General features: G+C 38.6%; 1 protein-coding gene across 1 annotated transcript; it reads left to right on the plus strand.

Moving 5' to 3' along the window:
• Positions 1-939: 939 nt before the first annotated feature.
• Positions 940-8,604, plus strand: LOC137277037 (probable methyltransferase-like protein 24). Its single transcript, XM_067808697.1, has 6 exons — positions 940-1,078; positions 3,324-3,420; positions 3,959-4,075; positions 4,266-4,337; positions 5,970-6,141; positions 7,886-8,604. The coding sequence occupies exons 1-6, from the start codon at positions 946-948 to the stop codon at positions 8,177-8,179; spliced, it is 885 nt and encodes a 294-aa protein (XP_067664798.1). The 5' UTR covers positions 940-945; the 3' UTR covers positions 8,180-8,604.
• The last annotated feature ends 17,096 nt before the right edge of the window (positions 8,605-25,700 follow it).

The raw sequence follows: 25,700 nt of genomic DNA on the forward strand, positions 1-25,700 counted from the left end.
GCATTCCTCGTCCAGCTACTATACAGGCTTATCATCATTATCTAGGGCCTCATAATTACACTGTCGGTAACCTGCCTTCTTTGCGTTGATATCCTCCTATAGACAAAATAATATAAACGGCACCAGTGTCTGTTTGGAAATGAATTTTGCAATTCATTGCCGATTTTACGTAATCTATTTTCCGATTTTGGCGTGCCATGAAAATAAATCAGTCAGCGTGGTCACGTGACCAGTAACGTGAACTTGTGAGGTAGTATGTAAACTAGGCAGGCGAAACATTAATGGCATTTTTGGAGTAAGGATTTAGGATATTTATGCATTTGCTCACGAGGCAGTTATTGCATTAATGATTCCCGAGTTAAGATTAATCTTTCGTTGACTTTATACTGTTGTTAACACATGAGACTTTGATTCATAGTATATTTGCGGGGATTGTGTTGTTTACATGCAAGCTGCTGATCATGGATTCTCCGGCATTGTCGCGCTGTAAATGTGAATGTAAATGACCGATCGAAAACATGACGATCGGAAACCTATGACGTCGCGATACTAAGTAACAAGCTCGTCTCTGCAAAACAATTCCTATTATTTCCTGAAATAAATATTTAAAAATCCGTTAAAAAAACCTTTCCGTTGTAAACACATATTTGCTTTACAACAAAGTGCTGCATTGGGAGACACCTCAAGATATAAATTAGGGTAAAATAACAGTTCTCTGATACATCTCTTTCGAATTGCATTTCCTACCTCGAGCGTTTACACTTCAATGAATAAAAAAATAAATGAAGTATAAACATTTCAGTTCATGTATGTGAAAACATAAATCGGTTTTGCTTCATGTACTGGTGTTGGTTATTGAATGCTCACGCAGCACATCAGAGAGGCGCGTCGCATAGAGCGACATAAGGACGCTGATGAGCTGATACCGGGGTCAGACAGGTAAAAATGGCTGTCGGATCCAGGACGGTGGTCGCAGCTCTTGTTGGAGCCGCACTATTTGCTGTTGTAATTATGTATAGTTCCAAGGATCAAATCGGATACACAAAGAACACCATCATGCGGATGATTTCAAGTGAAGGTAACACAAAGATAAGCATATTTGTAGACATTACTAACCCAAATCATTTTAATAAACTATGACGATAGAGCAATATAAACAAACAGTATCTGGTTTCACAACTTTAGCAGCTGTTCAGTGAACAAATCATAAACACCATCTGGTGTTGCTGTGTACGCCTTTTTTGAGCTTAATGTTCATATTAACAAAACACTGTGCATGTTCAAACCTTTCATCAACTGACATGCGTCACATGGTGAACTAGTTGCATTTTTGTTTCTTTGTTGTTTAACGTCGATGTATTTTCCAACTCTATGATCCTCCGTATATGCTGCAATAAATAATATCTACAATCAGTAAATATGCATATTTACTGAGTTTTTCTCCGTGATTATGAATTAAGTCAGGGCTGATGCATATTTACTGAAATTTTCCGGTGATTCGTTAACATACATATCGAATGAAATCAAGATCTGATCAAGAATGAAATGTAAACCCACCCATAATAACATCCCTGGTGCACATCTGGAGTATTCATGATGCTGTTTTGTCCCTTCCCTGTCTCTGTTTGTGACGATCATTGCTTTGGATATATATAGTTGTAATCTTTCGTAAATTGTCATGGTATTTTCCATGAGAAATCTTTATTCATAAACCCATGCTTGCCATAAAAGGTGACTGTGCTTGTCGTAAGAGGCGACTAACGGGATCGGGTGGTCAGACTCGCTGACTTGGTTGACACATGTCATCGGTTCCCAATTGCGCAGATGGATGCTCATGTTGTTGATCACTGGATTGTCTGGTACAGACTCGATTATTTACAGACCGCCGCCATATAGCTGGAATATTGCTGAGTGCGGCGTAAAACTAAACTCACTCACTCACTTTATTCATAATTATTCTTTCCAGACCCTTACTATCTTGTACCATACACGACCTTATGTTTTCTATTCACGGAAGACATCTGTAGTGTATTGTTAAAATTATCATATTTGAAATATACACAGTGTTTGGAGACATTAATTGGTCATAACGATGTTTTACTGAATTCGGTGAAACTTGAACTGGGCTTTTATGTGATCACTATACATAAGCATGCAGGTGTTAGTCATGCGTGATTACTCTGTGTTTTCCTGTTTTTAAACATAGGTGATTCACAGAAATAGATGATATGGACCAAGAATGGTATCCACCTTTCCATTAACGCCAACTGACTGTAAACACAATTATAGTAATAATTGAATATGGTAATGCACTCTTCCTTGCCGTTCTACTTCTCTGGCTTGGGTCTCGATCAGTGACCATTATTTAGCTTTCCTCGACCCTGGACGATTCTTAACGACACTGGTGTTCATGTGTTTCCTAACAAATCAACTAATGATGTCGTGTTTAATGTTAAAGTTAGCACCGTGCCACAACTTGACGTTTGTACGTCATGCATGCCAGTAACTTGCCATCGTGTTCTATTTGTTTCTACAATTCTACTTCTTGCTGTGTGACGAATCGTGGCAGTATTAGATTAGACCAAGATTTACCATATGTAGAAATTACATCTTGCATAAATAGAGAAAGCTGCATTGTGTAAGTGGAAGTGTTGTTGGCTGACAAGTTATTTTCTGTGTTGATTGGGCTTGTGTTGTCGAGATGACCTTCCATGCAAAAGTAGGACAGAACATTATTATGACACATGATCTGCACGTTCAAATATACTTGGTATGCACATCGCGCCTTGGACAATGTAGAGATGTACAGTATAGAACAAATGTTTAAGCTAACAACCTATTTATTTCGTGAATGCGATGTACTGACACAGATTCTTGTACCGTGGTCAAGCAGGAGAAATGAGTTCCACGTTGTGTGGCATCCAAGTAACGAACCGGCTAGTGCGCTGGTGTGACACACTATTGAGTACCTTGTTATTCTTTATGATATCCGAATATTAGGCGAATATTGTGTTTTCAGACAGGTTCCGTTGAGCTAATTTACAATTGCACATCAGCCAGTAGAAGGCATTGACTCGCCTTTGTGTCGCTTGAGCTATGAAACCAGATTCAAGTTCACAAAACGACGAAGAGCCAAAGTGACCGCGACGACTCTCTACACTATTTTACTAAAGCCTCAGTCAGCTACTGTCGTTGTCAGTTGATACCAGTAACATCATGTCCATTCTTTACTGCGTCATAGCACACATTTGTTGTTAAACACTGTCTTGTTAGATATATAAAAATTATCATGAAAGTGAACGTGTTTAATACCTATTTTCCAGTGTCTTCACACATACAGGAGAGTCAGATGCACTCTAATGATGACAATGATCCTTTGAAGATTACAAAATGGTGGCAGGCCTCTTCCCTTTTGAAGTGGTAGGTAACATAGGTTTGTTGCATTTGTGGTGCTTAGACGTATCTCCTTCACATGGCATTGCTAGCCAGTCTGGAAAACTCAGGGATGATTTCTGGTTTTGACTTTGTGAAAACAAACAAAATGAATAATTGCTCGTTTAACTGTCAGTCCTCTGTTGCACATGCCTGCATATTGATCGATAAGTTGCCTTCTTATGAACACTTCACTTGGAAGGTGGAGTATTCAAGTGGTTAAAGCGTTCGCTCGTCTCGCCGGGTTCAGTTTTCCGCATGGGTACAATGTGTGAACCCCATTTCCGGTGTCTTCTGTCGTGATATTGCTGGCATACTGCTTAAAGCGGCGTAATACGAAACTCACTATTCTTCTAATAAAACGAGTAATATTATTTAAAAATAACAAAGAATTGTTGTTCCATTATCAATTACATTTCGACGAGTATAGTTAATTGATGCGTATGGCGACATTAAAATATAACCTCTCTCTCTATCTTTGTGTTTGTGTGAAGACATTATTAACCGCATTACTTGCCTTATACAGGGACTGGGACAAACCCCCGGAGTACAAATGTAGCAAGATTGAGATGAAGGGCAACTGGCATATATGTAACGACGGAAAATTCAAAGTCAAGCCACCGTGTCTTGTCTACTCCTTTGGGTGGGTACAAAGAATATATAATATGTAATCATCATTTGACTTAGCAATTTAGCATCGGTACTGTTGGTCCAGTGAAAGGCCTCCCCGTGGTTTGACGCGAGGACTGGTCGGTCCTCCATACGCTCTTTCGTATGTTGAACTGTATCATTGTGTCTCGATGATGTATGATGTGTTTTGTATATCATTAAAGGATTTGGAATGACTGGTCGTTTGACGATGCGATGGGAGCTCTTGGATGTGAAGTTCATTCGTTTGATCCAAGGTAAGAACAACTGGGAGACGCTGGCTTTGAAATTAATTCTTTTGAGTGAGTGAGTTTAGTTTTACGCCGCACTGAACAATATTTCAGCTATATAGCGGCGGTCTGTAAATAATCAAGTCTGGACCAGATAATCCAGTGATCAGCAGCATGAGCATCGATCTCCTGAATTGCGAACAGATTATACGTGTCATCAAAGTCAGCGAGCCTGACAACCCGATCCCATTAGTCGCCTCCTACGATAAGCATAGCTGCCTTTTGTGGCAAGCATGGGTTACTGAAGGCCTAGTCTACTCATTCTTTTGGTCCATTGTAAAAACAATTGAACAGAATTACGCAGGGTGAGATTTGGTATATGCTTGTTGAATCATATGTAATTAGATATATTGGAATGCAAATTTATCATTAATTCCTTGGTTAACGTTGTGGTGAATTAGTACACATAACATTACAGAACAACAAATGTTGAAATTCATACTAGTCTTACCTTGCGCTGCAGTTAAATGAATGCGTGTGCTTTAAAGCAGATTTTAGCAATATTCCAGCAATTTGGGAACACTAGAAATAGGCTTCACACATTGTATCCATGTGCGGAATGGAATTCAGGTCTTCAGCGGACCGAGCGGTCGCTTTAACCAATAGCCTATCACACCGACCAGACTTTGATTGAAGGCATAACTAGATGATTCCTAGAACGCGCTCTCTTGCCTTTTAATGGGCATGGGGTACGCGGTCCAAACTGTCCATGCAAGTATAACAATGATACGTCATTACTCCTACACATGTATTTTACAAAATTGCCCTTTCTCTATATTAAATGATACAGAGCTGTGTTTGAAGCTACCTTTCCAGCTGTAGTGAAGTGCCTACAAACAACAAAAGGTACAACCGTACGAGGTACAACTATCATGTCTCGTACAGCTTCCCCTCGTCAGTCAGTGATTTAGTTTGGCTGCTAGCAGTATTCTGACAAAGTATCAACGGCGTACATCAGAAAATGCTCCACGTGGGTAACTGAACCGTACCTTTGGTATGATATCTGGTGTCCTCACAAATCACTTCGTTTGCTTTTCACAACCATTTCGCCATGTACGCCAAATGTGAACTGTTTTAAGCCGCGCTAAGCAGCAGTCCTGCTACATGGTGCCGGCCTGTAAATAATCGAGCCTGGACCAGACAATTAGGTGATCAACAGCATATACAACGATGTACGCAATTGGGATACGACCCGATCCCATTAGTCGCCTCTTAAGACAAGCATGAAAAGTCCAGCCTTTTCGAGTCTCTAACGATAAGACAATTACAGCCGCAGCTGAACAGAGACCACGGAGTGTACATTCCCAGTGCCTGGGAAGTCAGTTAGATCATTGCTGACTTATATCCACATCTGCTAATCACTTGTATAAAACGTGAAGTGAGGGCAAGAAATATCCCAGAAACTTTGTGACCGTTGTCACCCATATTATGACTTTAACTTCAATACCAAGTTATAAACGCCTCTCAGGATCATCACTTCCAGCCTGGTTCCTCACGGGTGTAAAGTAAAGTAATATGTATGGGATGACAATCAAGTCTTGTTGTTCTGTATCCATGACATGTTATAATCAGTTGTCAATTTCAAACCATTTGCTATAGTATTGGAAAGACGTCCTTCAACAGAAGCAAGAATGTCCACTTCCATGACCTGGGCCTCTCAGGCAGAGACAGCGACACCTATGTTCCAACTAAGGACATATATGTCAAAAAGACAACAACGTGGAAAGTCAGACGCCTCAAGACCATCATGGAGATGCTTGGACATACAAATGTACGTAAACGTTAGAGCTACAGAGGTAATTTACAAACTAATATAAGTAAAAATAGGCCACGAGTAGATATCTGTGATTCCGGAAGAGGAACTGGATGTCATTTCAGTTACGATGATTCTGGCACAGACAGATGCAATGCGTGAGGCCCATATCTGGTGTCCATTGCCGTGATATTGCTGGAATATTGCTCAAAGCGGCTTAAAACAGCATTCATCCTCTCAGTATCCCACCATTGTTGGTGTCTTGTGGTCTTGTGGTCAAGCAGACATCCTTTCACCATAAAGATTCTGTTGTGTCATTAGATTTTCAATACTGAATGTATCTCGCAAACTAGGAACTGTCACCATGTTGAGGATATTAACCCAGCAGCGTTTTCATTGAGACCGGTTTAAAATTGGCAGTTGACTAGCACGTTCGGTATATCAACGCTTTCACTCACATGGGCTAATGGAAACCTTGGTGGGTAATGTGCCGTAATGGCTCTAGGGTTGATAAAACTTTACCTATCTTTAATGGTATTTAGGATGAGTAAGCTTTTTAAAGTATCAAACGTTTTCGTGAATGAGAGCCGCGTTTATAGCGTTCCTATATTTCTTAGGCTGCATACAAATAATTAAATGTTTCTCGGGCACATGTTTTTCAAACGTGACGAGGGCGCTAAGATTTTTTCAAAATTTTCTTACACACACTCATTCCTATAGTAGACAAATTGATGATTGGGACGCGGCAATGTCAGAATTAATTTTAATGGCAATAACAAATTGTTACGCGCACGAATAAAAGTGACGTGCCGATGCCCGAGAAACATTTCACTTTTTAATTTAGCTTTTGCTATGTGAGAAACACAAATGGCTAACATCCGGTAGAGTCCCTCATCAAGGGAAACAAGTCATTGGCCTTTAAAAGTACTTGCTCACTGTGTGAATGATTGCGCGACGACAAGTAATATAACAGTGCTTTGTTTAGGCTTAACCTAAATATTAGGTAATAAATCCTTGAAATACACAAATGTCTTCCCAAGCGTACACAATAATGAACGGTCTTCAAATTCAGGGACTCGGATTTCAAAATAATTTCTTTAAGTCACATATTCAGAAAGGGGGAAGCCAAAAATGTGGAATATCGCACAATAATGCAGAATGAGGTACAATGTAAAACAATGAGGAGTCGATCGTCAGACGCATGGACACATTCTGGACACACACTTACTTGTCGAGTACTTGCAGACTCGGGGAACGAAAATAAGGCTTTGGAGTAAGTTCCCGACGGTCAGGAACGGTATTGTCTGAGAAAATCTCGTTATTTCAAACGCCGCTTATAGTAGCTTTTTTCTGTTCTGTGTAGGGTTCAACGTTCAGCGATAAAACAAAGCTCGGGAACGTGGTGTCTGTGTTGGCTACGTTATGTGTGTACTGGGCTAGTACAAGAAAGTGCTAGTACACGTGGACGCGTACATATGTTGCGCTTCAAATATATTTTACTGGACTTTAAACCCCATATTACTCAAACGTGAAGGAAGGTCAGCTTTATCAATCACTCAAACAAAACAACTGAAACGCATGGATCATATTTATAGCAAAAAACAGGAACCAGACATTATAATATCAAAAGAATGATTCTCGCTAAGATGCACTTTTTGCGAATACATAGTCTCACCACAGCATTTACTGATCCAACGAAATAAGTTCTTCATTGTTTTGCCTTTGGCTGATTTCCTCTGACGTTCTGTGTTATACATTTTAGAGACACCTTGATATTCTGAAGATTGACATAGAAACAAGCGAATGGCCGGCGGTGAAGGACATTGTGGCATCTGGACTTTTCTCCAAAGTCCGACAGTTTGCTGTGGAGTGGCATCTATTTCCGACATATCCGAACAAATCTGAATACATAGGATTTTATGCGGCTATCATGGCCATGAGAAAACAAGGATTAAGGACATTCAGAAGATATATTTATTGGCAAGACTTAGGCGAGAAGACGTTCCGTCTCCAGTCAGATATTAACTACGTCAACATATTATATAAAGGTATTTAACACTGTAAGGTATTTGAACGTCGCATCTGTTCCTGATATGTCTGTATCTATACATTATAATGTAATGTATACCTGTTTACATAAATCACTTTATGTGACATTCGCACTCTTTGCCTTTAATAACTAAATATTGTTTCACTTTCTATCACATTACTAATCAGGAATCGATGATCAATAACGAGGTGTCACAGATGCTAATATTTATGTCTTCAACAAAAGATTTGAACAATTTAGGCGAATAAAATGACGGGGAATGACAGGTTACCTTTCCTGTTATATTAATGACATAATTCTCGAGCCTTGACGAATCAATCAGTTTCCTGCAATGTGGGGGATTCGAATATTCATACGCGTGCAATGCATTTCCAAGAATTTAATCGCATGACCGCTATCTTATCGAGTAAATAAAATACATAGTAAGTCAATACATATGTGTTTTCTGTACCTGAATAGTTGAATCTTGTCTTTATAAATGTAAACAGAAACTGCTTTTTTATCAAATTTGTGTGTGAGTAACATTTACTTGGAGGCAAGACGTGATGTGTCAGTCCCTTGGCCATTCGTCAGACCTCAGACCTTTGTGTAATCCTCCAAGAAGACTCGTCACCCAATCATCACCATCATCATCATCATCGTCGTCGTCATCTTTTTTCTCTCAAAAACCCACAAACGGTGCTACTTGTGGTACACAGTTAAATGCAAATAACAACAATAATTGAGAAGATAGCAGGGATGTACATCGACGTTTGTAATACATGTACAAAATGTTTTAGTTGAAGCATTTTGGAAATAATTCTACTATATATTTTTATAAGTTACGTAAAGTGTTTTCTTTTGGATTTGAGAAGTTTCGCCGCTTTTGAGAGATTCGGCCATTGTAGAAACTGGTTTTGGACTCATCTGCGACTGCTGGTGAGCTACAGAGAGGGTATTTCACTGCAGCGGTCACTCTCAACCGGTAGATTATGGTTTGATGTTCGCAATATCATCAGTTGTGATATACGTTTAGAAAGGACAAGATATACTTCAAAATCTGGGGCGTGATTATACCATCGATAATAAATACCTTTGGAGCTTGCCATGATCTTGTCTCTCCAGCTGTGAATAAACTGATCCTTAAAGGTCACATGCAACGCAAAACAAAACTTTTCAAATTCTGATACTTTTCGGTTTGGACTTATAGAAACAAATCATCAGAAATGCAAATTCAACCCCCAAAGTTGAGAAATAATGCGATGAAAAAAGCAAGCGAAATCGCTGTGTAAACGATGCACTAATTCCCCCCCAGCGCTGGGAGAAAGGTGGTTGCAACAGCTGTTCTGCGCTCCGCCCATAGCGCAAGCGGGGCTTAGGTTCGCGCGGCTTGCACTGGGAAGGCGACTCGTACAAACACAGCAAGTGATGCGTGCAAGCATTATCGCTAAGAGATGTGTCTTCTGATTACAAGCACCTTGGGTCTGCAGTAAATATATGCACTGGTCCCATACATGCAGATTTGCAAACCACGTTTTCAAGAAAGTGGTGCATTAGAAATACTATTTTCAATGCTAAATATTGCTTAGATGGGAAACTGAAATGTTTAAATACACGTCTATGGAAACACAGAAAATATGTTGATTGTGGCAAGCTGCCTCTTACTTACAAAACTTAATGTCTGTTTCATTGACACCTATGTGTCTGCCTGCCTGTCTGACAGTGCAATACACAACTTCAACCATTGACTACATGCAGTATATCAGACTATACACCATAAACAAAATACACTGATTTATTTCACTTGGACCTGAGTTCTGTGACAGGCAGGTGTGATGCCTGTACACATGACATGCTAGTATGGTATAATCCCAAATATGGCAGTCTCCAAATGACGTAATAAGTGAGGTGTTATACCCCACTGCCAGAAATAGGACAATACATGAATCACACTGTCAGAATTGGGACAACTACCATCACAAATTGGGATTAATTGGTCTATGTGAAAACGAGACTGTGTTAACTAATTCTGTGAGTGATATGCCCTTAAATCTGAACACAAGGTGATTCAAGCGGTGAAATATCATGAGTAGTGTTATTCTTGTATATAACAAAGTCATATGACTTGCCAACCGCGGTTTCTGTATTTGCTTGTGTCTCTGACGGTAAGGTGTCATTGATCGATTAAGTTAATATATTTAATTAGCCAATTAGCAATTTATTACCTGTCAGTTAAGCGGCGTGAACAGCACACTGTCAGATATAGGACTAAATCGTCCCTATGTCTGCATCTGTTTTTCCAAGATGACTGGGTCTGCGAACCCAGATTGTCAGTTTCAACTTCAGCTTTGTACGACAGTTCCCAGCCATGCAATAGTTTACCATCTCAGTATTTGTTGAGTTGATAGAACGGAAATGCAGATAGCATGTATTTACAAAATCCAACATCTCTATATATACCACTCAAAAGAAGTTAGGGAACACTGATTTATGTACGATTAAAAACTGGCAGAAACAAACGACAAAGACAGACGTGGTAAATTCATTATTTTGTGAGTGTAATGAAATCAAAATTCATCATCAGTTCGCGATATTTCATAACATGATCATGTGGTGATGTCATGAAAATCACTTTGAAAATCAAAATTGAAAATCAAGGTTCAGATGCAACAGTCAGTAACGAGTGTGACTGCCTCTTGCAGCCACACATGCAGCACAACGACGTCTCATGGAGGTTACTAGTGTCTGTAACATTTTCTGTGGGATGGCCTGCCTCTCCAGAGTCAGCCACTGAGAGAGCTGATGCAAATCTTGGGGAGGGCAGTGGTTTTCTCTAACACGTCTGGCCAACAGATCCCATGCATGTTCAATCGGCGTCATATCAGGAGAATATGCAGGCCATTCCATTCGAGTGACGTTGTTTTGTCGAAGAAAGTCATTGACTATGCGTGCACGGTGAGGTCTTGTATTATCATCTTGGTCAACTGCATGAAGGCCTATTGCATTCAGACAAGGAATCTCAAGTGGTCTCAAAATCTCATCCCTGTAACGAACTGCATCCAGATTACCATTGGTGACGTAGAGATTGGTTTTCTAATGATAGGAGAAAGCACCCCAAACCTCTACCAAAAGCATTGTGCTCACGGACGTTGACGTCAGCAAAGCGTTCGCCAGGTCGTCTATAGACAAGAACTCGCCTGTCGTTGTGTTGCAATGAGAACCTTGATTCGTCGGAAAACTGGCCACCTGACCATTGCTGTCTAGTCCAATGCAGCTGGTGCCGTGCCCATGCGTCTCTGGCAACTCTGTGACGCGGAAGGGAGTGTGGTCTCACGGCTTGACGTCGGGGTCGGAGATTTCTTTCCCTCAGACGGTTCCTGATTGTCTGGCCACTAACAATGGTCCCTGTAGCAGTCCTCAGTTGTCGTCGGAGATGGCTTGCAGTGACGGTTCTCCTTCTCAAAGGACGACAAGCCGATCTTCCCTTCCTGTTGTCACTCTAGGGCGTCCAGACCTTGGTCGATCACGTACAGTTTGGGTCTGTAGGTAACGGCGACGCAGCCTGTTGATGACGGATGGCCTAACATTTATTCTTCGAGCTGCTTCCCGCTGCGAAACACCCTCATTTAACCAGCGGATAGCTCTAGCTCGTTCTTCAATACTCAGGTGTCGACGTTGAGGCATGTTGAACAATGTGATGCAGTTTCGCACATTTCACTCTTTGTAAAGTCAGATTTCGCACACAAAGCCCTTGAAGCACGTGCATTCGGAGGACAAGTGAGAAAGTGTACGGATTCAGTCTTTTTGGCGGCAGTGTTGGGTAGATCGCAATCCAAATTTCCATGAAAATGTGAGATTATCAATTTCAGATTTACGTGGCTTTAAATCATTCGAATGCTTTGTTCTGGTCGTAATGTGCTTCCAGTAATCTTAGACTCACAATTTCAGAAGTCATTCTATGTCAAAATGATCATTTTCCAACTTTAAAATGTATTCAAAGAAAAGTATTCCAAAATATCAGTGTTCCCTAAATTGTTTTGACGAGTTTACATTATTTATGGATAACAACTTCCTCAATTGTATATGATGCTACGTTTCGTTATGGATTGTTATACCGTTATCACTCTTGCTTGAAAAAGGTATATGAATCCTTACCGAAACGTCGGATCATTTACAATAAAAAAGTGCTAATCCATTAAAATCTTACGTGCTTATTATTCACCAAGCTTTTTAAAGGCCCTTCAAACAGATGATCTCTATATACACACAAAGAGCCTTCTGCGTATCGGCAAATGAACCGGCCAGTGAAATGTCTTCGTTACTCTTGAGTGCACACCTATCCGCTCTGACCAGGTTCGGTCTCCCGGGTGCTGGAAAAAAGTTGAAAATATTGCACGTTTGATTCACGATTGTACACTTATAGCTTTATTTGTTTTGTTTTTTTCACTGTCAGCAATGTATATTATGTGTCATGAATAAGTGATAATTATGTTTAAATTAAGTTTGTTTGTTTTTAGGTTGCATGTGACCTTTAAGAATTCACTCAACATTGGAGACTATCCATGGAGTAGAGAACCCAAGTGGATTGTTTAGACCATTACTGTGCCCAAGATTATTTAGGATACTCATGATGGAAATGGCCTGGGCCTGGGATAATCATTACAGTTGACCTGAGAGCCCAATGTGATAGAATTATATATAACTTGGCACAATTTTATTAAATTATTTGGGTGATTCAACTTATACCAGAAAGCTGCTATGCGTTTGTATATAACGGCTGTGATCCACGTGCTCCATATATCATAAACCACGGCGTAGAGTTTCTTAAACCTGCCGCTAATGTAAGAAATCTAAGGTGAACCCGTGCAATTAAGTCTGTATTTTCAAAACCCCACACTTCTGAGCCATATGTTAGGATAGGAACAACTAGAGTATCAGATAATGCTACTACTGGATCCAAAGGCAGGTTTAGGTGCAATGCATACATTGTTTTTAGTGAATTATCACATAATCTTTTTATTCCGCTTTTAAATCGTGTATTTCTATCCACATTTATCCCAAGATATGTATAGGTATCGACTATTTCTAAAAGTTTCCTACCGTAAAAGAACGTTAGTTTCGAGGATTTAGCTGTTGCTCCTCCACAAAATGAGTATTTTAGTTTTACTAATGTTAACATTTAACCTCATCGATGTTGAGTAATCACAAAAAGCATTAAGTGCCTTCAGTGTAACATCAAAAATAACTGTCATCAACATAAAGAATACAATGAATTGTATCCACATTGTGACATTGAGTTATTGGGGCACTTGATATCGGTGCATATCCCTGCACAACCTTCTGATAACAAGTATGATTCCAGATAATTTAAGAATATAGAGAGCAGCAGCAGCGGAGAAACGTTCTCTCTTTGTCTTTCTCAGGTTAGGCATGGAAAGTGATTTGAATAAGTATTATTTACCTGACCTTTGATGTCATTTATTATTAATGTAGAAAGTTTACCTTCAATACATGTTTCTGCATTTCTTACTATAATTCTACTCTCCAAAATGTGTCAAAAGCCTTTGAGAAATCAATGAAGGCACAATACAATTTTCTTTTCGACAATGCGTTTTTGTCAAGAAAGTTTAAATGTCGCGTATTAAGTAAGTAGTCTCCATGAACAGCTTAAAATTGTGATAGATCTATTATTGCTTCATATGATTATGCTTCATGATGCCATTTAGCCACATTTCGGGCAAAGTACAGCAAAGTTCTAAGATTCAAGTTAAAGAATTCAACATAAACCGGTGGTAAGACATCGGCCGAATCTATAGTAAAATCGTTTCTTACCTGACCTGCACCCGCGGCTTTATTCCAGTTCATTTATTTTTATTGCTTTAGTGATTTCCCGCAGCGTCATATCATCGTTCAGTTCTGTACAGTCATATGTTTCTGAGTTAGAATCAGATTTATCTGCGATCTCTTTATCTGACTGACTGCCTCCACAACACTATTTTCAGAAATACTTTAAAAATGTTTCAATACCTGGCACTGAATCATTCATTTGTTCCGCATTTTTACTGAACAACCTCCAGAATTCAGAAGGACATACTTTCCCTCACGTAGGACTTCGTATCTCCTATAGGAGATGCTCGATATATGTTAATATACATTAATCTGAAATGGTCAACCTAATTCCCCGAGACACGAAAACCATTTCCTATTTTGTACTGTTTTAGTCAGTGTTCGAATCTACAGCCATGTCTTTCATTTACGTTTAGAGTCTACAGTTATGTGTTCTATTTACCATTAGAGTATACTATTGTGTATTTACTCTCTGAGTTTCCTCACCATTAGACTCAGTGTGTTCAACTATACTACCCATCACACACAAGTGTAGATTCATTAGTGTAAATATAGCCGCATACTTTAGTCAGTTGTTCCAAACTAGAGTTTGCAAAATATCCCATAAAGGTACCGTCAACACATGAACTGATGTATAGTAAAACAAATTCGTAACGTTGACAAGATTATTGTCATTCGTTCAACAAACATGGCACCAAAACGCGCCACTTCACATGCACGATATTTGCACCTACGTCTCAGCAATGAACCATCCTCGTCCAATTAATCTGCATAAGGTTTGCAGTTGTTCCTCCAAGCTGGTGGAGAAGTTCATCTTTGTTGTAACCATGTATGCATATATATGTGTGTATGTGTGTGTGTGTGCGTGTGTGTGTGAGAGAGAGAGAGAGTGAAAGAGAGAGAATCCCCATTACAGCAATTAGATCAAAGACCACGTCACCCAAAGTGTAACACACACACACACATACGGACACATACTAAGAATTTACCATGACAAACGATGTAAGAAATCCCCTTGTGACCCAGCAAAATAGACCAAAGACAAGTTTAAAATTATCAGGTAATGTATTAAGGCAATGGGAGCAGGTTATACAAAGTCACAAGTCAATATCACAATACAGATTTCAAATACAATACAATTGCGACAAAATCTAAAGCATTGGGTCACAAGATATAATATAGCAAACTCACCAAAGTTTTAGTGTGAGAGAGAAACAGCTATGCAGAATGTAACACAGTGAGCGGTCTGACTGCAACTAGGAAGATCGAGCGTTGGCAGCGATGGTGTAAACTCCAGTAATGTGTCCCCCAACAACACGGCAGCTAGCCTTTATATTCACTTTCAGTCATTTCCCAAATGTTCGAGCACTCACAGCCATCGCCAACACTGTAGAATGCCCCAGTACAAAAATGTCTCAGTGAAGTCAAATAATAGACAGCCAAGGGCAGATAATTTCCGGAAAACCTGCTGCCAGAATCCTAAAAATGCGGATCATCTATTATACGAAATGTGACCCATCATATTTATTATTCAAAACACTAAACGTTGTCACCCAGAAATAATTTTACTTAATAAATAACAAAACATGCAGAAAATACACACTCGTAACACCTAACCCTGATGTGTATGAACGAGTGGCATATATCATATATCTGTGTGATAAGAGTCGTGCGACTGACGATTCAAATACACGCACGTGTGTTTTTCTCACATTACGTCTGAAACTGATCCAATTGAGTGTATTTCGCGGGCATTCTGTGGTGATTGTAAGTGCGCTACCAACAGTTTTAGGAAACGTAATATTAAATCGGTACGAGTTTCAAAACAGCAATATTTCATCGGCATGCCACCAATGATCTTTAATCCTTAACACTGAACATATATAACATATTTTCAGGGATATTTAAGTGTGAATTAGTGTGTCAGTAAAGACACACGGTTGTTCTTATTAGAAATATTCTTTGAGATGTAATGTGACTGGCTTTTTTCAATAGATTTTATTTGCATATTCAATAAGATAAATCCCATTTCTGATTGTTGAACCCTATTTAGAAATATAATTGGAAAATATTAGGATATCTGATAACAATTACGCCTGTAACATACACGTTTTCTCCTCCTTTTAGTAGTGTCAAAGAGGTTTATTTTTGTGTTGGGGTGATATTGTCAATGCTATTTGATAACAAAAAGTTATGCATTCTTTGAATATTTACCTTTCAGCCACATATCGGCAAATATCGTTATCGTAATTGATAAAGATATCACACTTAAAATACGCCTTGCTATATTTTCGTTCTCTTTTCTTTTTCTTTTTTTTTTTGAAATAGTAAGGTTGGGGAAAACAAGTCAGCGACTGTTAAGTTAGTATTGCAGCCATATTGTGACCCAAAAGGTTTTAAAATTATACAGTAGATTTCAACCATATCATCCATGCTAAAGGCTGTCGACTAAGGAAGTAAAATACCTAGATGAACAAATGAAGCTTCAAGACTCTATAATATGAAAAATTATTATCAACTATAGAATGCAAAACAATACACAAACAGGCTATTAATTGCCGACAACTGAAAGTAGATCACCATACTTTTGACCTTCGGGGCTTGTATGTTTGAAAAGAAAATACAAAATGTTATACCCCTACAGTGATGACTTTCTGAATCATTTCACGTTCGTAACGACTCATAGGAATGGATAGGATGGTATATATACTAACATCTAATGGCAAAGTGTTGTGATAAATGATAAGCTAACTTTTATACTCACACATCTCCTTTCAGTTCCGCTTTTATTGAAGATCAGTCACACAGCGATGCTCCTCAACTCCCTAGCGTTTTCAGATGCATACATACCGCTTAAAGACATGAGGATTTCCAACATGGGTTTATTGTGGTAGTGCTAGGGCATCGTCCACCATAGCAGAGGTACTGGGCCTAAATTTTCGAAGCTGTCTTAGCGCTAAGATAGTCGTAGTTTAATATTAATATATGGCAGTTACGACTAAGGTAGCGCTAAGAGAGCTTCCAAAACCTAGGTCCTCTTCAGATTCAGGATACATATTTGTAAAACAAGGACTGCTCGGCTCGGAAACAGCAACACTAGGTTACATATGTGATCACTGCCTAATTATGCTATAGTCCCCAGACGGGTCCATTGGCCCGTGTACAAAACGCCCAGCTTTTGACAACCACACAACATAACCCAGAAGACAAAGACAGAAACGATATTCACGGTAGAATTTATTGTAACGCCACTTCCGCAATTTATATGTCCACACACTGCAACAAAACAGAAACAAAGAACATTACCAGTAGGAAATTATTACACAGTTCAGGACACAATAGCATTCCTAAGCCGAATAAATTGCATTCCTGAGCCGGACAATAGCATTCTTGAGCCGAACAATAGCACTTGAGCTATTTAAGGTGTGGTGTACAATATACAATATACATTCCAAAGGTTGTAACCTAAATTCCTTCATACTCACACCAGTGAGTGCATTCCATAAATTCTGGAAGAGGTCACATTCCACAGGTGCTGACCTTGGTTTGTCTGAAAATAGCTAAAATCATTTTGTAAAATATTCATGCTATTAGTATTCTATCCATGTAGAACCAAATTGTATGTATACTACTCTATATACAATCAAAACGCTCTTGCTCTAAACAATCCTATGATGATGTACCTTCAAGCCATTTCAAAATCAGTTTCATTGCTGTCATAGACAAGAAGAGTTTGAGAAAAGTGTCTCTCTGCTTACAGTCAATATGACACAGAAGTTGTTGGACATTGGACATGTAGCCTTTTCAACAGACCAGTTACTTACTACTGCATTTCGAGTAATGAAGGATATTGTGAATACTCAGGTACATTTGCATGAAACGATGATGAGAACAAGCGAATTGTACAAAACCACATACTCAGACATCACAGAGCGACTGAAAACCTTAGAACAGAAACTTCCATCAGTATCGGCTGCTTTTCTGAGTTTGGTGTTGGATTACACAAAACTTTCTTCCACCTCTACTGATGAAAAATCAGTAAAGGGAAAGCGAAAATCTCCTTATACCCCCCGTCCTAAAGTTAAGAAGACTAAGAAATTAAAGGAAAATAAGGAACAGCCAGCAAAGTCGATGAAGTTTCACATATGAAGGAAAAGAACACACACCAGAAGATGCAATTACAGAAGGAATCCACACCAGCAATCCCTTTGCAATCAGGGTAAGTGTATATGTTTTATTAAATGCGTCCCTGTATATGTTTTCTTCAATGTTTATGATTCTGAATTTTTGTAAATTTTATTTCTTTTCCTCTTTGTCATTTTATAGAGAAATGCAAGAGGATACTGCAGCAGCAACATTTCCATTCCACATGGTTGATGATCCCACCTTAAATGGTCTGTGGTTGGATTATACTCAACTCATGGAGGACATAGAGAAACAGGAGAAACAAGACACCGCTGATTTATCCAGCAATAGCTCACATCAGTCAGAAGATCCCTATGAAGAAGAGAAACTTACTCCCCTTCAGAAGAACTGCCACATTTGCCGTCACAATAACATGTTGCAACATATGAGTTGTAATAGCGGACAGGTTCTGTGTCATGTGTGTTGTATGGATCTGATGAACTGTATGTGCTATCGTGATCCAGAGGGGATGATGGAAGACATGATAATACAAGACTTTGAGGGACATATCCTGACTGTGTAAATTCTGATTATTTTCACTTTAAACAGACAACTGAGGAGACATATTCTCGTCTTGTTGATACGTGAGAAAGAAGACATTTTATGAACAAAATGTAGGCATTACTATTCATGGCTAATAACCTTTCTGTCAATAAAATGGAAAGAATCTCATGTTTGTCATGTTATATATTGTGGAGTTAGTTTAATTTTCATTAATTCATCATGAGTTCACAAAAGAAGAACATCACAGAGTCAAAGCATGAAAACGCATTAGAAAACTATTATTTTAATCCTCAAAAGCCAGGAGCTTATTTTGGTCCATCTAAACTGCGTGATGAATTGAAGAAAAGCAAGCATCAAGCTAAGAAAGGTGAAACGATTTGTAAAAAATCAAGACGCCTTTACACAAACCAGTGAAGCACAGATTTAAAAGGTTAAAGATAAGGGTCAATTCTATGTTTGATGTGGATCTGGCAGACCTTTCTCGCTACAGTAAAGAGAATAAAGGTGTCAGATATTTGTTGGTAGCTGTGGACATTTTTTCACGCTATGCTTTTGTGCTCCCTCTAACCAACAAGAAACCAGAGTTGGTGCTGAAGGCTTTCAAAGATATACTGAAAACTAGACAGCCCAAGAAAGTTCGTGTTGATGGTGGCAGTGAATTCAAAGGTGCATTTCAATCTTATTTAGAGAAGAAACACATCACTCTCACCATTGCACGGAATGAAAACATCAAGAGCAATTATGTGGAACGGTTCAACAGAACATTTAAATCTTTGATCACACGTTATATGACTCACAACAACACCAAACACTACCTGGATGTTCTGGCTGAACTGGTATACAACTACAATAATACTTTGCATTCTTCTCTACCCAATTTATCACCTGCTCAAGTGAATAAAGGAAATGAATTGAAAGTGTGGCAACATGTGTATGTCAAACCTTTGTTGAAACAGCTCAAAAGTAAAACCAATTATCATGTGAAGAAATTCAAATATAAAGTAGGTGATCTTGTTCGCATTCCATATCTGAGAAAACCATTCACCAAAAGACTTGATCTGTGTAACTTATGTGATAGTTCATTGGTAGGTGATAGTCAGTTACCTTTGTTGAGACGCATTGATTTGAGAGAGGGGCCTAATTTTAAATTCACCAATGAATACAATATTCATGTCAAGGTAAAAGAATCTCAAGACATTGAAATCTGTATAAAAGCAAACGATGGAGCTCCTCTCTCCTCATTCTTGACAGAAGAGGCTCACCTCACACTTCACCTACAACGTTACCCTTTTACCAACTGACATGGATTCTTTACCTCTGTATGTCCCTGATTACAACAAATGGTAGAGTTACTTTAAAAAGCACATGACAATGAGTTCTCAACTGGTGAAAGGGAAAAATCAACCTAATGTCATTGCGTCTCGTCAACCTGACGATTCATCAAAAGTAAAGTCAAAAGTCATCAAACTACAGATGACTTCTGAACCTCAAAGTGTTGTGGAGAGAGCAGGTGCCAAAGAGAAACGACAAAAGTCTTCACAAAGAGCTGCAGGCGAGCAGGTAACCACAACCAAGAGGATACGTCTAACAAGTAACATCCCCTCAAAGACTGCTCAAGTTCTGAAGTGTACTCCAGTGAAAGAAAACGATATCTTCAGTTAGCACTATGGCGTTGCTGACAAGTAAAAGTTTTGAAGAAATTGTTCCTGAATCTTCAAACCTCTTTACTCTACCACCTTTTCAAACCTGTGTTCAACAAAATTACTTTGAACATGTGCGTCAAGTGAGTCAAATTAATGATTCAGCACCCTTGGAATTCGAAATTTCTAATACTGGCAGTGACTACATTGATTTGAAGAGGACAAGATTACATGTGAAGGTTAAAGTCACCAATGCAGACAACAGCTCTTTGGTGGACAAAGAACACATTGCCCCTATTTGTCTTTTTTTACAATCACTTTTCTCACAACTTTCAGTTTATTTGAATGGACAGTTGGCTTCTAATAATCACTATGGGTTTAAAAGTATGATGAAAGCCTTGTTGAATTTTGGAGCTGAGGCAAAATCTACTCAACTCACCTAACAGTTGTTCTACAAAGATACAGGTGCAGACAATGATGATATTGAATCAACAGACCCTGTCACAGGAGCTAACCAGGGAATATCAGTGCGTGGATCATTCATTGCTTTGAGCCAGGAAATGACCATGTCTGGTAATCTTTTCGAAGATGTGTTTGACATGGACAGACACTTGATTAATGGTGTAAACCTATCTGAATTTTTTCAGATCATCACCCGAATTCTGTCGTATGAGTGGAGTGGCAAACCAAATATTCTCAGTACACATTTTAGATGCTTATCTCAAAGTCTGCAGACTGAAAGTCAACCCAGCACTCATTCTGGCTCACAACACCTTGTTGGAAAACAATTCTAATGCCCTCTACCCATTCATAAAGTCTGAGGTGAAGGTAACAAGCATTCCTGTCTCTCAGTTAACACATACCATTGACAATGTTTCGAACCCCATTCCTAACCGATACACTGTTGGATTTGTAGACAGTAGCAGTTTCAATGGAAAATTTGATGGAAATGCCTTTAATTTTCAATTAAAACTGTTATCCTGTATGTGAATGGAGTTCTGAACATGTTTGATAACTTGAAATATTGGAGACAAGACAGAGGAAACTTCATTTCAAGACAGGAGTTCCTACTTGCCAGTGCTCTTTTTGTTTATCATCTTGATGACATAGACGAGGACTATCTCAATCTTGTGAAATCAGGAAATGTGAGATTAGAGATTGAATTCAAATCTGCTCTGACTAAGACATTGAGCTGTGTCATCATGAGCGAAAGAAATTCCATCATAGAATTTGTTAAAGCAAGGAATGTATACATTAAGTAAAGTAGATGAAAGCATCTGAATTGAACTGTGCCATACAATGTGACCCTGTCTTACAAAATCATGTCTTGGGTGTGTTTGCTAAAGATACCCTACCTGTACTCACATCTTCTATGATAAGAAGAGGGGTTGGACTTATTGTGAGTAAAGACGTCAGTCGCAAGAAAGGACGTCATTGGGTTGATATGTATATTCAAGGAAATAGAGCAGAACTGTTTGATAGTTTAGCTGAACCTGTACATGGTGATGCATTTGACAGCTATTTAAGGTCATATGGTCAATCATACTTACACAGTAGCAAACAGTTACACTCTGTAGACTCAAATGTATGTGGATTCTATTGCTTGTATTATCTGCTATGTAAATTCAAGGCTAACTGGAGTTTTCAGTGTTTTCTCCACCAGTTTGACGTACAAAACGTCATTTGGAATGATATGTTTGTATCTCACTATATTTGTAACTATTTCAAATACTGTACCCCTTCCTGTCTCAATTGTTAATCACACTTTACATCAATTTTGTATAAAGAATAAATTAACAAACATAAAAATAGTTTAGTTTAAATCCTGCGATTGTTGTTTGTATAAACGAGAACTAATGTGAGTTTTGAACTCACTATTTTGATACAATGGAGGAATAAACAACACACCATGGGAGAAAGTACATGTCTGTTACCCTTTCATACACCCACTACAATATCTGTGGTTGGTGGAACCTCCAGTGGAAAAACAGTTTGGTGTGCACGTCTGTTAAAACAGGCTAATACCATGTTTGATCCAGCAACCAACTTAATCATTTACTGCTATGCGGTATGGCAAGAAATCTATAGTGAGTTAGAGTGATCAATTTCAAATATTCGCTTTCAATGCTTGCACTACTTATGGAAGAAGAGCTGAAATCTTACTCTCAAGAATTTTTGATGATTACATGAGATCAATTTGTAAAAGTCCGCTGTATTTAGATCTGTATACCACGCTCTCACATCATCTGGGAATTTCAGTTATCAACAATGTGCAAAGTGCTTACCCAAAAGGTGAATGTAGCAGAACAATATCACTGAATACACATTAATTTGTGTTGCTGTCCAGCCCTCGTTCAGGACATGAGTATAAAACTTTAGCATCACAAATATTTCCTGGACAAGCTAAATATTTTACTGAATCATTTCAAGATGCAGTAGGTGGAAAGAGATATGGTTATCTTGTTTTGGATGTTTCACCTTATGCTGATGAACAGTATGGACGTTTGCGCACAGGGATATTCCCTACTGAGACATGCACAGTGTACCTACCACAGATATAAGTTTGCATGATTTAAATATGCACATGTACAGTCACAACACACCATTTCACTTGTAACCTTCAAACTGAACAGAGCTATGGATGTTTGTGGACGGTTTGACAATTTTGATGTGGAGTCAGATTGTGCTGGAATAACAGGTCAACCACCTAATGGGGAGAAGTACAGTGACAGAATAAGGTCCTTCAACAGTTTGCCAGTTCAAATGAAACAGTCTCCTAAAGCAATGGCTGAAGCTGGATTTATCTACACGGGCAAGTCTGATAAAGTGTATTGTTTTAAGTGTAAACTTCGTGCATCTCAATGGATACCAGAAGATGATCCACTGTCTGAACATTTCAGACTGTCTCCTCATTGTGGCTATATCAATATGGTAGCAGCTCCAAAGGCAAATCCTGAAGCATAGGAAATGGTGACAGTAATAAAAACATTGTCTATTGGAAGCCAAATCAGTTGACAGAGGAACAGCAGTCCTGAAGCATCAACATGTATACACTACTAGAAAAGCATGCTCATTTTTTATCAGTGTTAACACAAGCTAATCCTGCACGGAGAAAAGCTATGCTGACTCATGTTTCATCTCAACAGTTCATGACAATAATTACACTTGTGTACAATGTTCTTAAGGGAAACATAGTGGTTACAAAAAAATTAGAATCATTTTATTGAAATGACACTAGAACTGTATGCACTTTGTTGAATAAAATATTGTTCTTATTCACTGTTTTGTTTTCTTGTGTATGTATACGTAGTAGTCACAAATAGTGTTCAGCTACATTTACACTGTACAGGAAAAGAACACAGTCATCCATTGGAAAAGTGTCTTCTTGCTGGGTACTGGTGTCTTTAGCCGTGAAAGTCCAATTGACATAAAACTGTTGTAGGCGCTGAGCACACAACATGTCAGCCACTATGACCAATCTTCCAGCATGAACACATATGTGTCGTCTTCCTTCTGACAAGACACTTGTCAGTATGTGTCACCTGTGACAGGTATATTTGAGTTTTACTCTGCAGTTTACACAAATAAAAATGTCCTTGTTCATCCTCTCCACTTGCATCAGTAGATAAATACCCCAGGCAGTTATTACACAGATATGTTGTCTGAATGATCCTGTAAAACAAATCAAACACATGTAATAACACAGAATACAAACATAATTACATGAATATACATTCTAAAATTTCAAAACACAAAACAGAAACCAAAATACATTAAAACCATATTATCATTATAATCGTGTAGCTCACCTGTGAAACTTGTAATGTGTGCATCTATTCAGTTGGTGAATACCCACAAGGTACACTATGAATACCATCATGCAATAAAAAAACGTTTGTTGTGTATGGACGTCAATGCCACTTTGGTGTGTTTTTGTGTGTACAGAGTGTTATCGTGTGACTGAATCAGATAATAAGAACAGAAGAGTGCTTTATTGTCAAAAAGACACTGTTTAAACATCTCATGTCTCAGAAATTTCTTGATGACTGATTTTTTTAATACCTGTGGCTGTTTTCCTTTCAATGAGGTTTTCGTCTGTTTTTATATAAAAAAGAGTACATCTTTGCCTTTAACCCACAAACTTCTAAGATTATGTTTCCACTTGCTTCATCTTTCATCTTGCCGGTCACCTTCCTATTCAGATCGGAATAGAGTCCTTTTGGGTCATTGGGTGCATAATTGGAAGTATCAAAGAGATGCAAATTCTGCTTCATGAATGCATAAGGATCAAGTAGGGGTTCTTGAGGAGGGGCATGGACTTGCATAAAAAGACTGTCAGTGTCTGTCATGAGCAAAACTAAATGTTCATGACCATATTGTGCTTGCATGATATTGTAGTAAAAGTCATAAATTTGATATTTGGCCAAATCCAAAATGATGAAACCAACAGTGATGGGTTGATCTAAATGTACACTTGTCTTTTCTAATTCAACAGCAACCACCTCATCTGAATAAATTTTGACCTGCTTGAAATTGGTTTTTGCTGCCAGTTTTTGAAGTCTAGGTCCTTGTGTTACCAACTGCACTGTTTTGTGTTTACGTTTATTCATACAGAAACGGCCAAAAACACAGTTGTACATCAGTGTGTAACGATCTTTGTCACAATTGTCCTTTGCATTTTTGCGATTTCTCAAGTTGAGCTCCACACCTTGAACCTTGGGTAAATTTTAAAACTCTGTGTATTTGCTTTAACACTAAACCATGATTCAAATACAACTGTAAGGTTTTGAAATGAACCACATAACGAGAACGATTTTTCAGTGGACAAAAAAGATTTCTACCAGATGATTTCTTTGGAAGTTTCTCCAATGGTCGATTGTGGAAATGAGCCAGCAATTCTTTGTGCTTGACTGATAACTCCTCAAAAGAGATATCATCATGGGAAAAGCTGCGTGAGCTTTGTGTAAGTGATTTGGGTACAACAAATCAATTTCGAAGATATACCCTGTGTCACTTTCTGTATCTATGGTGAACCAGTCTATGGAGTTGAACTCTGCGGGTTCAATGAATTGGTAATTTCCTATAGGGAGAGGTTGCAACATCACTGTGGCATACAACGAATTTACATCAAACTAGAGAAGAGTGGAGGTGTCTTTTTCTGGATTACAATCAGACATGTGTTCATTGTTGCTCTCTGCATATTTATTCCCAGTGACTGACACACCACCACGAATAGAATTTTCAATGAAATTGTAAGTGTCTACATCTGTAAACAGATCAAGTTTAGCACCAGTGATTTTCATCGCAGCATCCAAACAGAAACCAGGCATGGAATAGTAATGGCCAATGTCCAGTCCATAGTCAGTTAAACA

The sequence above is a fragment of the Haliotis asinina genome, chromosome 3 (assembly GCF_037392515.1).
Source record: "Haliotis asinina isolate JCU_RB_2024 chromosome 3, JCU_Hal_asi_v2, whole genome shotgun sequence".
NCBI classification, from domain to species: Eukaryota; Metazoa; Mollusca; class Gastropoda; order Lepetellida; family Haliotidae; genus Haliotis; species Haliotis asinina.